General features: G+C 43.2%; 1 protein-coding gene across 2 annotated transcripts in view; it reads left to right on the top strand.

Annotated features, from left to right (window-relative positions):
* Window positions 1-13,850, top strand: part of CDK5RAP3 (CDK5 regulatory subunit associated protein 3) — a 30,395-nt gene extending 16,545 nt beyond the window's left edge. For both annotated transcript variants that reach the window (XM_069751735.1, XM_069751736.1), the window contains exons 8-14: window positions 2,958-3,111; window positions 3,188-3,277; window positions 5,001-5,079; window positions 6,027-6,115; window positions 7,999-8,204; window positions 8,350-8,521; window positions 13,726-13,850. In XM_069751735.1, coding sequence (XP_069607836.1) covers window positions 2,958-3,111; window positions 3,188-3,277; window positions 5,001-5,079; window positions 6,027-6,115; window positions 7,999-8,204; window positions 8,350-8,521; window positions 13,726-13,791 — 856 coding nt within the window. In that variant the 3' untranslated portion in view covers window positions 13,792-13,850. The remainder of the gene's footprint in view (window positions 1-2,957; window positions 3,112-3,187; window positions 3,278-5,000; window positions 5,080-6,026; window positions 6,116-7,998; window positions 8,205-8,349; window positions 8,522-13,725) is intronic.
* Window positions 13,851-17,135: the final 3,285 nt, after the last annotated feature.

Below are 17,135 nucleotides of genomic sequence, written 5' to 3' on the forward strand. Positions count from 1 at the left end.
TATTGTTCCCATAAATACATTCCTTTATCTAAATAAAGCGAAAAACAATAAAAGTACACATATTTAGTATCGCCGCGTCCGTAGCGATCCGACCTATAAAACTGTCCCACTAGTTAACCTCTTCAGTGAACACCGTAAAAAAAAATAAAAAAAAAAGAGGCAAAAAACAACCCTTTATTATCATACCGCCGAACAAAAAGTGGAATAGCACGCGATCAAAAAGACAGATGTAAATAACCATGGTACCGCTGAAAACGTCATCTTGTCCCGCAAAAAACGAGCAGCCATACAGCATCATCAGTGAAAAGATAAAAAAGTTATAGTCCTCAGAATAAAGCGATGCAATAATAATTTTTTGCTCTATAAAATAGTTATCATATAAAAGCGCCAAAACAGAAAAAAATAATCTAAATGAGGTATCTCTGTAATCATACTGACCCGAAGAATAAAACTGCTTTATCCATTTTACCAAACGTGGAATGGTATAAACACCCCCTCCCCCCCCCCTCCTTAAAAGAAATTCATGAATAGCCGGGTTTTGGTCATACTGCCTCACAAAAATTGGAATAAAAAGCGATCAAAAATGTCACGTGCTCGAAAATGTTACCAATAAAAACGTCAACTCGTCCCGCAAGCAACAAGACCTCACATGACTCTGTGGACCAAAATATGGAAAAATTATAGCTCTCAAAATGTGGTAACACAAAAAATATTTTTTGCAATAAAAAGCATCTTTTAGTGTGTGATAGCTGCCAATCATAAAAATCCACTAAAAAACCCGCTCTAAAAGTAAATCAAACCCCCCTTCATCACCCCCTTAGGAAAAAATTAAAAAAATGTATTTATTTAAATTTTCCCATTAGGGCTAGGGTTGGGGCTAGGGTTAGGGTTGGGGCTAGGGTTAGGGTTTGGATTACATTTACGGTTGGGATTAAGGTTAGGGGGTGTGTCAGCGTTAGGGGTGTGGTTAGGGTTATGGTTGGGATTAGGGTTAGGGATATGTTCGAGTTAGGGGTGTGTTTGGGTTAGGGGTGTGGTTAGGGTTACTGTTGGGATTAAGGTTAGGGGTGTGTTTGGATTAGGGTTTCAGTTAGAATTGGGGGTTTCCACTGTTTAGGCACATCTGGGCTCTCCAAACGCGACATGGCGTCCGATCTCAATTCCAGCCAATTCTGCATTGAAACAGTAAAACACTGCTCCTTCCATTCCGAGCTCTCCCGTGCGCCCAAACAGGGGTTTACCCCAACATATGGGGTATCGGCATACTCAGGACAAATTGGATAACAACCTCTGGGGTCCAATTTCTCTTGTTACCCTTGGGAAAATAAAAATTTGGGGCTAAAAAACATTTTTGTGGGACAAAAATGATTTTTTATTTTCACGGCTCTGCGTTATAAACTGTAGTGAAATTATTTGGGGGTTCAAAGTTCTCACAACACATCTAGATAAGTTCCTTGGGGGGTCTAGTTTCCAATATGGGGTCACTTGTGGGGGGTTTCTACTGTTTAGGTACATTAGGGGCTCTGCAAACGCAATGTGATGCCTGCAGACCATTCCATCTAAGTCTGCATTCCAAATGGCGCTCCTTCCCTTCCGAGCTCTGCCATGCGCCCAAACGGTGGTTACCCCCCACATGTGGGGGGTTTCAATGTTTAGGCACATCAGGGGATCCCCAACGCAACATGGCGTACCCTTTTCAATTCCAGCCAATTTTGCATTGAAAAGTCAAACGGCGCTCCTTCCTTTCTGAGCTCTGCCATGCACCCAAACAGTGGTTTACCCCCACATATGGGGTATCAGCGTACTCAAGACAAATTGCACAACAATGTTTGGGGTACAATTTCTTCTGGTAACCTTGGGAAAATAAAAAATTGGGGCGAAAAGTTCATTTTTGTGAAAAAATATTATTATTTTTACGGCTCTACATTATAAACTTCTGTGAAGCACTTGGTGGGTCAAAGTGCTCTCCACACATCTAGATAAGTTCCTTAGGGGGTCTACTTTCCAAAATGGTGTCACTTGTGGGGGGTTTCAATGTTTAGGCACATTAGTGGCTTTCCAAACGCATCATGGCGTCCCATCTCAATTCCAGCCAATTTTGCATTGAAAAGTCAAACGGCGCTCCTTCCCTTCGGAGCTCTGCCATGCGCCCAAACAGTGGTTTACCCCCACATATAGGGTATCCGGGTACTCAGGACAAATTATACAACTTTTGGGGTCCATTTTCTCCTGTTACCCTTGGTAAAATAAAACAAATTGGAGCTGAAGTAAATATTTTGTGAAAAAAAATTAAATGTTCATTTTTTTTAAACATTCCAAAAATTCCTGTGAAACACCTGAAGGGCTAATAAACTTCTTGAATGTGGTTTTGAGCACCTTGGAGGGTGCAGTTTTAGAATGGTGACACACTTGGGTATTTTCTATCATATAGACCCTTCAAATGTGACGTGGTCCCTAAAAAAAAAAATGGTGTTGTAAAAATGAGAAATTGCAAGGTCAATTTTTAACCCTTATAACTCCCTAACAAAAAAAAAAAATTTGCTTCCAAAATTGTGCTGATGTAAAGTAGACATGTGGGAAGTATTACGTATTAAGTATTTTGTGTGACACATCTCTGTGATTTAAGGGCATAAAAATTCAAAGTTGGAAAATTGCTAAATTTTCAAAATTTTTCACAAAATTTCCATTTTTTTCACAAATAAACGCAGGTAATATCAAAGAAATTTTACCACTATCATGAAGTACAATATGTCTCGAGAAAACAATGTCAGAATCACTGGGATCCGTTGAAGCGTTCCAGAGTTATAACCTCATAAAGGGACAGTGGTCAGAAATGTAAAAATTGGCCCGGTCATTAACGTGCAAACCACCCTTGGGGGTAAAGGGGTTAACAAAGCTGCACAGAAATCAAGTGACTAAATATTGAAGAATTATCGTAATTCTTTTCTCTCCGTTAGCTCCTCTGAACATGCTCTTCCTCTAATCTGCTATGTGCAGAAATATGGAGACACCTTGGTATACGAGTGGCGAACTGGAGAAGTCCCTGTAACTATAGAACGGACAGAAGTCAAAGTGGTTGAGGAGGTTTCCGTCTGTACAGAAGAAGGAGAGGTAAGAGTAGCCTATATTCCATAGAAGTCTATGGTCACTGTAACTGCAATTCTTTTATATATTATATTTTTGTCAGATCGACTGGGGAAATTTGGGATTAACTACGGAGACTCCAGCGCTGCAGACATCAGAGGAAATAGACTGGGGCATTGTCTCAGGAACAGAGGTAAGACGCCTAATATAGAGGTAACGTTGCAGAGGGGAGTCCTTTATGTCCTTAGGTGACCACTTCTGTGTTTCTCTTATCCATGCAGTCACTTGGGGGTTGTTTAGCATGGGCTGTACCTAAGAACAGCAGGATTGCACAATCGTGAGCCAATTACAGAGGGTCCCTAATTTTTCTCTATTCTTAGGTCTATTGTGATTAAAAACTGACTAGCCGAATTCTTCTAAAGGTACGTCACACTTAGCGACGCTGCAGCGATACCGACAACGATCCGGATCGCTGCAGCGTCGCTGTTTGGTCGCTGGAGAGCTGTCACACAGACCGCTCTCCAGCGACCAACGATGCCGGTAACCAGGGTAAACATCGGGTAACTAAGCGCAGGGCCGCGCTTAGTAACCCGATGTTTACCCTGGTTACCATCCTAAAAGTAAAAAAAACAAACAGTACATACTTACCTACAGCCGTCTGTCCTCCAGCGCTGTGCTCTGCACTCCTCCTGTACTGTCTGTGTGAGCACAGCGGCCGGAAAGCAGAGCGGTGACGTCACCGCTCTGCTTTCCGGCTGACCGACGCTCACAGCCAGTACAGGAGGAGTGCAGAGCACAGCGCTGGAGGACAGACGGCTGTAGGTAAGTATGTAGTGTTTGGTTTTTTTACTTTTAGGATGGTAACCAGGGTAAACATCGGGTTACTAAGCGCGGCCCTGCGCTTAGTTACCCGATGTTTACCCTGGTTACCAGTGAAGACATTGCTGAATCGGTGTCACACACGCCGATTCAGCGATGTCTGCGGGGAGTCCAGCGACCAAATAAAGTTCTGGACTTTCTTCCCCGACCAGCGACAGCACAGCAGGGGCCTGATCGCTGCTGCCTGTCACACTGGACGATATCGCTAGCGAAGACGCTGCAACGTCACGGATCGCTAGCGATATCGTCTAGTGTGACGGTACCTTAAGCTCTATGTAGAAACAGGAGGTCAATTTTCTCTGCACAATCAAGAGTCGCTGCAAAAGTTTATGGCAGTGGGGAGGAGCGGAGCAGCTGAGTCAGGAGTTAGAGGGGATGAGTCATACAGGTACAGGAAACTTCCCGTTTCTACATAGCACAGAGAAAAGAGAAGAATTAGCTGGGTGGAAAGGTAAAATGAGCAATTGTAAGTACACAGTGCTATATAATATGATGATTGTAATATATTAAGAGAATAAAAACTTTGATGGCATTGCTTCCTTAAATATCTGCTTACATATTTTGGGGGCATATTAATGAATGTTGTCTGACTTTTAGGCAGTACAAACTTAGACTAGACAGTCAAAAATTCATCAGATGACAAATTTGGTGCAATTTTAGACTGTCAGGTGGTGTATAGTCAGACTAATTAGCTTAGTTTGTGGTGCTCATTTGCCCCAAAATTTTGGTGCATTTTTTGGAGCACAGAATCCCATCTAGGCCAGACTCAAATTCTCGCCCCTTGGCCAGATGATGAACCTTAGAAAATATCTAAAGCACATGATAAAAAAGCTACGGTTTTGTGGTGAAAATTGCAGCAGCATTTGGCATATATCATGGGAAGTCTTTCCCCCTCCCCCCCCCCCCGGTTTAGATTTGCTTCTCTGGAAATTAATTTAGTCATCAAAAAAATCTTAATGAAACAATCTTTTTTTTTTTTTTTTTTTTTTTTTAATCATTTATTGTACATTGTGATTTTTTTTTTTTTTTTTTTGCAGGTTGCAGATGCTATAGTCTGGGACACTGAAGAATCTGTGCCTGGGGAGATCATCACTGTGCTGGAAGATGGACACAATGGTGAGGCCTAAAACCAACATGCATCATTGCTGTATCGATCAGTATTAGCTGCAGCATCCTGCATCAGGAGGCTCATGATGTGCGGGTGAAAGTGCCATATACTTTGAGTTTTATAGGAATATTTCCTTGAATGTTTCATATTTTGCTGCCTTTCTAGATGATTCATTGTACTAGTTCATGCTTCCATCTCCTATTAAGAACTTGCATTGGTTCTGTCTTGTTGTGCATTGAAGGTCATATTTATTTTTTTTTACTCGACAAGCATGTTCTGTTAAATGACAAATTCAGCTTATCCCCTGCTACTGCAGCGATGCCTCTATACTATTGCCCCTAGTCTTTGTTGACATGGCTGCAGTGGTTTTGACACATTGGTACATTTAAAAATGAATTGAAATTGATAATTCAGGATAATTGGATTGACTCCTTCCTCTCAGTTCTTCACTTTGTGATAAGGCAAAAACGATTAGGCATGTTGGCTTTTACATGCCCAACCACTTGTTACCACAGTAGATCAGACACTGTCAGATTGGTCCGGCAGTGACTTTGTTCTCTCGCCCATTGACATAAGCATGCACATTCACACTGGGATTGGGAGAAACAGCTGCCAGATGAAGAAGTGCGTATGTGTATGGCAGTCTTCAATGAGTAACTAAAACAATTATTATTATTTTTTTTTATAACGTTTGTTTTTTTCAATTGAAATTTTCCAACGCAGTTTTTAAAAGCATATAATACATTATTGAATAAGAAAAAAACGATATAGGAGGAGAAAGGGGGTAGAACAACATACACAGTCGTCACCTTACTGATAAATCCTAAGGAAGAAACCTGTTTCTTTGGGTGTCTTTATAATATATACAAACGTATTCCACCTGACATATGCATACAGCCGATACCTAAAACTAAAGTAATTGTGATACTTGTTGTGACTTGTCTATTTCTCCTAGTGCCTCCAGGTGTAGCGCGAGGATCCGATGCCCTCACCGTGCTCGAGAACACAGAGACTCGCAACCAGTTTGTTGATGAATTAATGGAGGTGAATGTCTGATCTATTAATGTTCCTAGCCTTCTTCTGTATATCTTCCTCTTATTTTGTCTCTTCCTCTCTTCTTACTCCCTCTGTTTTCTTTGTTCTCGGCTTTGTCCCTGTGTTTCTCTCTCTTATTACCTTCCTTATTGTTCTTTTCTGTGTTCCTCCATTGTTCTTTCATTTTTCTTCTTTTCTAGTTTTGACCTCTGTCTTAAGGCCCCTTCACATTAAGCGACGCTGCAGCGATACCGACAACGATTCGGATCGCTGCAGCGTCGCTGTTTGGTCGCTGGAGAGCTGTCACACAGACCGCTCTCCAGCGACCAACGATGCCGGTAACCAGGGTAAACATCGGGTAACTAAGCGCAGGGCCGCGCTTAGTAACCCGATGTTTACCCTGGTTACCATGCTAAAAGTAAAAAAAAACAAACACTAGATACTTACCTACCGCTGTCCGTCCTCCAGCGCTGCGCTCTGCTTCTCTGCTCTCCTCCTGTACTGTCTGGGAGCCGGAAAGCAGAGCGGTGACGTCACCGCTCTGCTTTCCGGCTCACAGCCAGTACAGGAGGAGAGCAGAGCACAGCGCTGGAGGACAGACAGCGGTAGGTAAGTATCTAGTGTTTGTTTTTTTTTACTTTTAGGATGGTAACCAGGGTAAACATCGGGTTACTAAGCGCGGCCCTGCGCTTAGTTACCCGATGTTTACCCTGGTTACCAGTGAAGACATCGCTGGATCGGTGTCACACACGCCGATCCAGCGATGTCCACGGGAGATCCAGCGACGAAATAAAGTTCTGGACTTTCTTCAGCGACCAACGATCTCCCAGCAGGGGCCTGATCGTTGGTCGCTGTCACACATAACGATTTCATTAACGATATCGTTGCTACGTCACAAATAGCAACGATATCGTTAACAATATCGTTATGTGTGAAGGTACCTTTAGACATTAATCTTTTTTTCTTACATCCTCTTTCATGTTCGCTCATGCTTTCTTTCTGCATATCATTTTGTGTCACGCTCTTGCCTCCGCATTTTTTTTCCCCATGCTTCCCCTACACCATCATCCTTTTTCTTGTCTTCTCCTTTAACTTGATTCCAGTTTATGAACTGATGACTCATTTGTTCTTTTTCTGTCTCCAACTCTTGATTTTTGACTTACACTGGCAGATTTCTGGCCGCAATCATCAGTAACGAGACAATTGACGCTCAGTTAAAGGGAATCTGTCAGCATGTTTTTGCTATGTAATCTGAAGACGGCAGAAGATAGGAGCTGAAACACAGATTTCAGCGATGTGTTACTTATCAAGCTGTGTGTTGTTGCTTACTTATAATTAATGTTTTATCACTAGCTTATCATTGCCAGGTCTGACGCTCACGCGACTGCTACTCTGACTCCGTCCTTTCCTGTGATAAGCAGTTCAGGGTCGATAGACCATCTACATATAGAGAATGGTGTGGGCGGTGCTAGCTTTCTCAGCTCTGCTGCATTGCTAAATCTAAAAACTGTGATTGGTCTGAACTGCTGCACCCAGAGAACTAAGTGATACATCATTGGATTTAGGGTCTCATTGCCTACATCATGCTGCACTCAGATGAGGTGGCATAAACCAGGAGGCAGATTCCCTTTAAGGCCATTTTACGCGGGCTGAAGCTAACTGTTTGGGCATGAAGGATCCTTAATATAACAGTTCTGCCCACATACATTTAGCATATTATCAGCAGCACATCTATCTACATGAACATGCTTTTGCACATTCACTGGCTTATCGCAGCCATTCAATCTTCAAGCTTCCATGTTTTCTCACACCTATCGGCCCATTTAAAAGTGCCTCCATACCCTTCACACATTCTTTTCCTTTCTGCTAACCTTTTTATTTCTCCCTGCCAGTTGGAGCTCTTCCTCTCTCAGTGGCTTCAGGGTATTGATGGCGACACTGACGTTGTCACCGTCACACAGTTCCAGACGGCCCCACCCATTCTGCAGGGACAGACCAGGAATAAAGTTGAAGCCATGTTGTCCCATGTTAAAGATTTAATTGGACGCTTAACAGATGTCAAAATGCGCCATCTTTTCCTCATCCTAGCCTCTCCACGGTTAGTGTGATCTGATTTTCTTCTATTGTTCCTGCTTTCTAGATACATTGACAGATTTGACACTTTGTGTTTCGGAGATCCCCTGATCTACTAATTTAGGGGGTCCTCTTTTTGGGGTCAGGTGATATCATCATGTTTGTTACAGGTATGTTGATCGCGTAACGGACCTACTACGACAGCGGCTGAAGCAAGCAGAGCTCTTAGAGAGGAAAAGAGAGGCATGGCTGGAGAGAGGAAAATCTGTGCAGGAGGAGAGGGAGAGCCTGGAGCCTAAGCTTGTGCTTTTACAAGAGAGGAGTCGTGAACTGCAGAAACAGGTGAGCGCTGGGAGCTAGTGGATCGGTAGGTGCATCTGGATGGGTATATGTACAAATGGCCGCTTGCTTCTGGAACAAGAAACTGCTGCCAATGGATGATTTCACTTTTTGTAATATGGCAGCAGTTCCCAGTCCGACTGTGGGATTTGTGATCTGATTCAAAACAGCACCAGACATGACTATAATTCCAACAGTTTAAAGTTTATTGAAAACTGGCTGAAGAGCCCGGCGTTGCCTGGGCATAGTAACTGTCTGTGGTTAGTTATAGCACGTCACTTCTCTTATTTTCCCATCATTCCTCTCATTTTTCCCCCTCACATCTCTCATTTTCCCCCTCACTCCTCTTATTTTCCCCCTCACTCCTCTCATTCCCCCCTAACACTTGTCATTTCGACCTCACATCTATCATTTTCCGATCACTCCACTATTTTCCCTCACTCTTCTCATTTTGCACTCACACCTTTTCATTTCTTTCTCGCCTCATTGGGGGACACAGGTAACCATGGGTGTATGCTGCTGTCACTAGGAGGCTGACACTATGCAAATAAAGAAGTAACTCCTCCCCGGCAGTATACACCCTCCGACAGGCACCTCACTCTTCTCATTTTGCACTCACACCTTTTCATTTTCACCTCACACCCCTCATTTTCACCTCACACCCCTCAGTATATACATGTTTGTCATTTCCCTTATATATAGTATACACCTGTATGTCATCTCCTGTATATAGTGTATAGCTGTATGTCATCTCCCCTGTATATAGTATATACCTGCTGTATGTCATCTCCTCCTCTATATACCTATGTGTCATCTCCTCTTTTATATAGTATATATCTGTATGTCATCTCCTCCTATATATAGTATATACCTGTGTCATCTGCTCCTGTATATAGTATATACCTGTGCCATCTCCTCCTGTATATAGTATGTACCTGTATGTCATCTCCTCCTGTATATAGTATATACCTGTGTGTCATCTCCTCCTGTATATAGTATATACCTGTGTCATCTTCTCCTGTATATAGTACATAGCTGTGTGTCATCTCCTCCTGTATATAGTGTATATACCTGTGTCATCTCCCCTATATGTAGTATATATGTGTGTGTCATCTCCTCCTGTATATAGTATATACCAGTGTGTAATCTTCTCCTGTATATAGTATATACCTGTGTCATCTCCCCTGTATATAGTATGTACCTGTATGTCATCTCCCCTGTATATTGTATATACCAGTGTGTCATCTCCTGTATATAGTATATACCTGTAAGTCATCTCCTCCTGTATATAGAATATACCTGTAAGTCATCTCCTCCTGTATATAGTATATACCTGTGTCATCTGCTCCTGTATATAGTATATACCTGTGTCATCTCCTCCTGTATATAGTATGTACCTGTATGTCATCTCCTCCTGTATATAGTATATACCTGTGTCATCTGCTCCTGTATATAGTATATACCTGTGTCATCTCCTCCTGTATATAGTATGTACCTGTATGTCATCTCCTCCTGTATATAGTATGTACCTGTATGTCATCTCCTCCTGTATATAGTATATACCTGTCATCTCCTCCTGTATATAGTATATACCTGTGTCATCTCCTCCTGTATATAGTACATACCTGTGTCATCTCCTGTATATAGTGTATATACCTGTGTCATCTCCTGTATATAGTATATACCTGTGTCATCTCCTCCTGTATATAGTATATACCTGTGAGTCATCTCCTCCTGTATATAGTATATACCTGTGTCTCATCTCCCCTGTATATAGTATATACCTGTGTCATCTCCCCTGTATATAGTATATACCTGTGTGTCATCTCCCCTGTATATAATATGTACCTGTATGTCATCTCCTCCTGTATATAGTATATACCTGTGTCATCTCCTCCTGTATATAGTATATACCTGTGTCATCTCCTCCTGTATATAGTACATACCTGTGTCATCTCCTGTATATAGTGTATATACCTGTGTCATCTCCTGTATATAGTATATACCTGTGTCATCTCCTCCTGTATATAGTATATACCTGTGAGTCATCTCCTCCTGTATATAGTATATACCTGTGTCTCATCTCCCCTGTATATAGTATATACCTGTGTGTCATCTCCTCCTGTATATAGTATAAACCTGTGTGTCATCTCCCCTGTATATAGTATATATCTGTACGTCATCTCCTCCTGTATTAGACCGCGTTCACACATTATTCGGTCAGTATTTTTACCTCAGTATTTGTAAGCTAAATTGGCAGCCTGATAAATCCCCAGCCAACAGGAAGCCCTCCCCCTCGGCAGTATATATTAGCTCACACATACACATAATAGACAGGTCATGTGACTGACAGCTGCTGTATTTCCAATATGGTACATTTGTTGCTCTTGTAGTTTGTCTGCTTATTAATCAGATTTTTATTTTTGAAGGATAATACCAGACTTGTGTGTGTTTTAGGGCGAGTTTCATGTGTCAAGTTGTGTGTGTTGAGTTGCATGTGGCAACATGCATGTAGCGACTTTTGTGAAATGAGTTTTGTGTGGCGACATGCGTGTAGCAACTTTTTGGGTGTCGAGTTGCATGTGGCAGGTTAGTGTAGCAAGTTGTGTGCAGCAAGTTTTGCGCATGGCGAGTTTTGCGTGTGGTGAGTTTTATGTGTGGTGCGTTTTGAGTATGTGCAAGTTTTGTGTGAGACAACTTTTGCATGTGTTGCAACTTTTGTGCATGTGGCAATTTTTCCGCGTGTGCAAGGTTTGCATGTGGCGAGTTTTCCATGAGGTGAGTTTTGCACGTGTGGCGAGTTTTGCGTGAGCCTAGTTTTGCATGTGGCGAGTTTTGCGCGTGGCGACTTTTGTGTTTCGACTTTTATGTGGCGAGGTTGGTGTATGTGTGGTGAAATCTGTGCTGAGGGTGGTATATGTGTTCAAGCACGTGGTAATGTGTGGCGCATTTTGTGTGTTTGTTCATATTCCTGTGTGTGGTGAGTATCCCATGTTGGGGCCCCACCTTAGCAACTATACGGTATATACTCTTTGGCGCCATCTCTCCCACTCTATAAGTCCCCCTTGTTCACATCTGGCAGCTGTCAATTTGCCTCCAACAATTTTCCTTTCACTTTTTCACCATTATGTAGATAGGGGCAAAATTGTTTGGTGAATTGGAATGCGCGGGGTTAAAATTTTGCCTCACAACATACCCTATGACGCTCTCGGGGTCCAGACGTGTGACTGTGCAAAATTTTGTGGCTGTAGCTGCGACGGTGCAGATGCCAATCCCGGACATATACACATACACACACACATTCAGCTTTATATATTAGATAAATATTCACCAATCCACAGGGTAATGATAACTTTCTGATTGGTGGGTGTCTCTCTGCTCGGACGCGGACAGATCTGCAGAACGGGGAACTTTTATCTGTGTGACAAGATGGAGCGACGTTGGGATACTTAGGGCTCCTGGAAAAGGTTGACCACAGCTGCCGACTTTTCTGGGGCTGCTGGAAAAAGTTGAGCGCAGCTTACGAAAGCCCCATGGGGAATGAATGGAGCAGTTGTCGGGAATGCGCACTGCCACTGTCATTCCAACCGAGATATAAAGGTCCCCTGTTTTACCAGTTGGTGTGGGTCTTGGTGTCGTTTTTCCAACAAGTTATCACCTATCCAGTGTGCAGTAACAATTGCATTTGGCAGTATAAGAAAGAAGGGTTGCTTTGTGGACTGTGCTTATGATTTGCTGTTATAAGTAAGGCTGGTTTAACACTTGCGTTTCAAAACGCATGCGTTTAAAAAAAAACGCATGGTGAAAAAACGCATGTAAACGCGTGCAAACGCTGCGTTTTTTTGAACCATGCGTTTTTGCATGTGGTAAAAAAAACGCGGCGTTTTGACGTGTTTACATGCGTTTTTTCATGCGTTTGCGTTTTTTAAACGCATGCTGAGAAATGTGTGACAGCTGCCAATCATCAAAATAAAGTAAAAAACCCACTATAAACAAAAATAGTTAGGGGTAGGGATAATAACCCTAACCTTAACCCTAAAGGGATCCTAACCCTAAGCCTAAAGGGATCCTAACCCTAAAGGGATTAGGGGTAGGGTTAGGATCCCTTTAGGGTTAGGGTTAGGATCCCTTTAGGGGTAGGGATAGGGTTAGGATCCCTTTAGGGTTAGGGTTAGGATCCCTTTAGGGTTAGGATCCCTTTATCACCTTTATGGTGGGGGGTGGCATATCAGTGTGTTTTCTGTTTGTTTTTTTTAATAAAAACGCATGCGTTTTTAAAGCAAACAAACGCATGTGCTTAAAAACGCATGCGTTTCCATTGACTCCAATGTATTTTTTGACACAAAAAAAACGCATGAAAACGCATGCGTTTTTGTGTGTCAAAAAAACGCCTCTCAAAAATACTACAAGTTGCATTTCTGAAAAAGAACGCATGCAGCAAAAAAACGCATGCGTTTCAAAACGCGGCCAAACGCGTACAACAAAAAACGCATGCGTTTTCGATGTTAAATATAGGGGGAAAAAACGCATGCGTTTTTTGTGCAAAAAACGCTGCGGACAAAAACGCAAGTGTGAAACCACCCTAAGCTATATAAGTCCCTGTATATTTGTCAGGACAGAGTAGTCCCAATATGTGTTCCACTAGTTTTACAGACTTCTTGGGGCCCCTAGAGCTACTAGAAGTGTTTGTAATGAGACTAAACTTCTGCAACACTTCTTAATCACAATCGGGTCTGCTGTGCTCCAGCACATTACATCACTAAAGTGACACTGGCATTATGTCTCTAGCTTAGCCTGCTCTAAGCTACTGTGATGGGTGTTCTTTCTCCAGTGTGTTGCTGCCTGCTTATGATTGGTCAGCATCAGAAAACAGAAGTACACGCCCCCAGTGAAATCTCTCTGGTGGTGTCACTTAGACTTTAAAAAAACATATCTATTAACTCTTCAGTTCCCCAATACGTTGATTGCTAATATCTCTGCAATGGAGGGGCAAAAAAAAGTTTTATTCTGCTCTGCAGCGCCTAGTACATTGTGTGTCCTGTTCAACATGAAAAATTTTGTGAGAAGTCTTCTTTAAGTCATGAGACTTGCATTCAGGCTGAAAGTTAATATGGAATACAGTTCAATTGCATAAGCCTTTCTAATAAACCAGACTTTTGGACCTGTTCATAATGGGCCAACAACTTATCTCTTCATTTTTCTTGCAGATCGAAACAGATATATCTCGGCGATATAATAACCGCCCGGTGAAACTTATCGGCACTGGACTTTGAAAGTCATCACTTGACCTCCGACTCCAGTTTATACATTAAAACATCATCTTTATAAAGTGTTCTAACGGCGTCCTGTCCTTTCACGTAATATTTGGCAATGACAATGACACACTTCACCTTATCTCTAACCTGTCTGCTTCCTGACCATTCTGCGGATGACACATTCCATCTCCCTCCTTGCTTCTCTCTCAGTACCACACTGCTTCCTGCGAGCCTTTCTCCTCTTTCTGGCTCCCTAATTACATCCCATCAGAATGACGAGTGACCTGTCACTGCTCATTATTCTGGCTGCTCGTTATCTCGGTTCCTGGGGGGGGAGCTGCACCCTCCAGCTGGACACTGAGTGATGGCATCTATTAATCAGCAGGCTCACGGAGCCATACCTGTAAGCACATCATGCACCTCTGCCAGTGGGCTCGAGCCATGGATTGTCGGGTTCTTACAAATGACGCTGCGGGATTTGGCTGTGAAGGAGATATGGGAGCCTGCACTTGGATCTCTGGATTGAATGTGGTCCATGAGCGGGTTGCTTTGTAGGTTATGCCATTTTAACAATATGTTTACACACGGCAGGTTTCTTGCAGAAATTTGTGTACAAAAAAAATCCCATATATCTGAGGTTTGTAAAAATCGGATGCCCTTGTTTCCAAAAATAATTTGTTAGATGGATTGTGCCTGTGTGATATCCATATTCATACTGCAACATTGTAAAATACAGTCTCCTATGATAATAATGTATATATAAAAATCGGGTGCAAAACGGACGGTCTGTATGGGATTCATTTTTTTTGTCTTTTTTTGGGGGGCCACCCATAGACTTGATTAATGGGTGAGTCTCTTCCAACATATACAGAAGAGAACTGTGTATGTTGCAAGGAATATATATATATATATATATATATATATATTTTTTCTATTCGCCACGACAGCACCCACTAGAGAGAGGGGATCCGCCCCTAGGAACAGGAAACCTACAGAGAGATAAAAGGGGCGGCCCCCCCTCGCTCCTCAGTTGGTTTCCTGTTCCTAGATGGAGACCCACAGAGAAGACTCTATGGATAGGAAGAGGAAGACCTGCCTGGACTACCGCCTGTACGACTCTGCTGAGCGGCAGGGGTTCCAGAAGCAGGTAGACAGAGTCGGGGGAATGATCCTGCGGGCTCCCCCCTCATCTGGTGCGGCTGACAGGCAGCCTGAAGTTATCCAACGGTCTCCCTGCTGGGACACCGTTGTGGAGACGCCGACAGTGCGGGTACCTGGTGCGACGTCCTCCGGTGTGCGTCTGGGCAGCGGTGAGACGGTTCCACGATACGAGGCCCTCCTGTCCCTCCAAGGTAAGAGGTGACATGGTGGGATGCAGCAGGCAGCGGCGTCTCCCGGCATACAGGACGCGGGCGCATGCGCAGTAGCGTCGGCGTCCCGGAAATGGAGAGGAACTTCCGGGGCACGGTGTTGGAGGTCATTTCCGGGGGAACCGCCATATTGGATTCCCCCTTGTGGTGCCATTACTCTAAGCGCCGGATCTGTAAGTAAAAAAAAAAAAAAAAAAAGTGGAGACAAAGCAAGGGGTGTGTACATTACTACACTATAAAGTGTAGTCAGTTAAGGCAGTCAGTGTGCCATTATGTCGTCCCAAGAGGAGGTCAGGGTGCACCCTATGGAAGAGCCATTAGTCCCTAGTGGTGAAGCCAGGAAAAGGAATAGTGGACACTCTAAAATAAGTGACTCCACTGATAAATCAGGAAGAAAATCCTCCCGTTCCACACCCCAAGCTAAGGCATCTCCGCAGCCGGTATAAATATTACGCTGGGTGAGTGCGTATATAGCTTCACTGAAGCTTATATTGATTCCTTTGCTTATATTATTTCTAGGCAAAGAGGACGGGGAAGAGTAAGCACAAACAATGTGCCATATGTACCGAACCCCTGCCTGACTCCTATCTTAAAAGTCTGTGTCAGGCATGTATAGACAACACCTTACGGCAGGAGGAATCGGTTAAAATGAATGAGATACGTCTCATAATTCGGGAAGAACTCCAGTCGTTGGGAGGTGGTTCTACTTCTTCAGTAAATATGGAGAAACGAAGGAGGAAAACATCCTCTCCTAGAGCTGACACATCAGCGGAGAGTGGGGAGGTCGACTCTGATATTTCTCAGCAATCTAATTCCTCAGAGGAAGAGGACTTCGTCTGTTTTCCAACTGAGGGCATAAACAACCTAGTAAAATCAGTGAGAAATACGATGGGGGTGTCTGAATCAAAAGAACCCCAGACGCCACAAGAAGTTATGTTCGCTGGTCTTTCTCAGAAGAAAGGCCACGTATTTCCAATAAATCAGGCCATAAAAGATCTCGTTAAAAAAGAATGGAGTAGAGGTCAAAAGGGGTTGGTCCCAATATCCTGTAAGAGGCGCTACCCCTTTGATGATGAGGATTTGAATACCTGGGCCAAGATACCAAAAGTCGATGCGGCAGTTGCGTCTACATCTCGCCGTTTCTCCTTACCAGTAGAGGATGCAGGTTCCTTATCAGATCCTATGGACCGGAAATCAGACGCACTCCTTAAAAAATCGTGGGAGGCCTGTGTCACGGCATTCAAGCCGGCTATTTCAGCCACATGTACTGGCAGATCAATGCTAGTCTGGCTGGATCAGCTGGATCAGAAGATTAAAAGTGGCGTATCTAGAGAAAAATTAAGGGCATCTATCCCTTTGATTAAAGGTGCTGCGGCTTTTATTTCAGATGCCTCAATTGATTCCCTCCGCCTGGCGGCCAGGACAGCTAATCTCGCTAATACGGCTCGGCGGGCTTTATGGTTAAAAAACTGGAAGGGGGATGCCCAGTCAAGATCCAAATTATGTTCCATACCCTGTCAGGGTGAGTACCTGTTTGGCACAGTCCTTGATGATATTCTCACTAAGGCGGGCGAGAGGAAGAAAGGATTCCCTAATCCCTTTATTCCGTCTTACAGAAGGGCGTTCAGGAAGCCACCATTCGGAAGAAAGGGAGGCTTCAGAGACAGGTGGAATAATAAGGATTTCAAACAAAAAGGAAATCTGTTTAATAAACGCCCCTTCAAGCCAACCGATAAATTCCATCAGTGATATTTCTCCGGTGGGGGGAAGACTAAAACAATTCAGTCATCAATGGAAAGAAATAACAACTAATCAATGGGCTATTAAATTAACATCCTCAGGCCTCACACTAGACTTTATTAAAACTCCTCCGGATTCTTTCCTTCTTACCACCTTAAGATCCAAGCCTCAGCAAGAGGCACTTGAAACCGAGGTTAAAACCCTCCTACGCAAACATGTCCTAGTAGAGGTTCCATCTTCTCAGATAGGGAG

This window comes from Ranitomeya imitator, chromosome 2 (assembly GCF_032444005.1).
Source record: "Ranitomeya imitator isolate aRanImi1 chromosome 2, aRanImi1.pri, whole genome shotgun sequence".
NCBI classification, from domain to species: Eukaryota; Metazoa; Chordata; class Amphibia; order Anura; family Dendrobatidae; genus Ranitomeya; species Ranitomeya imitator.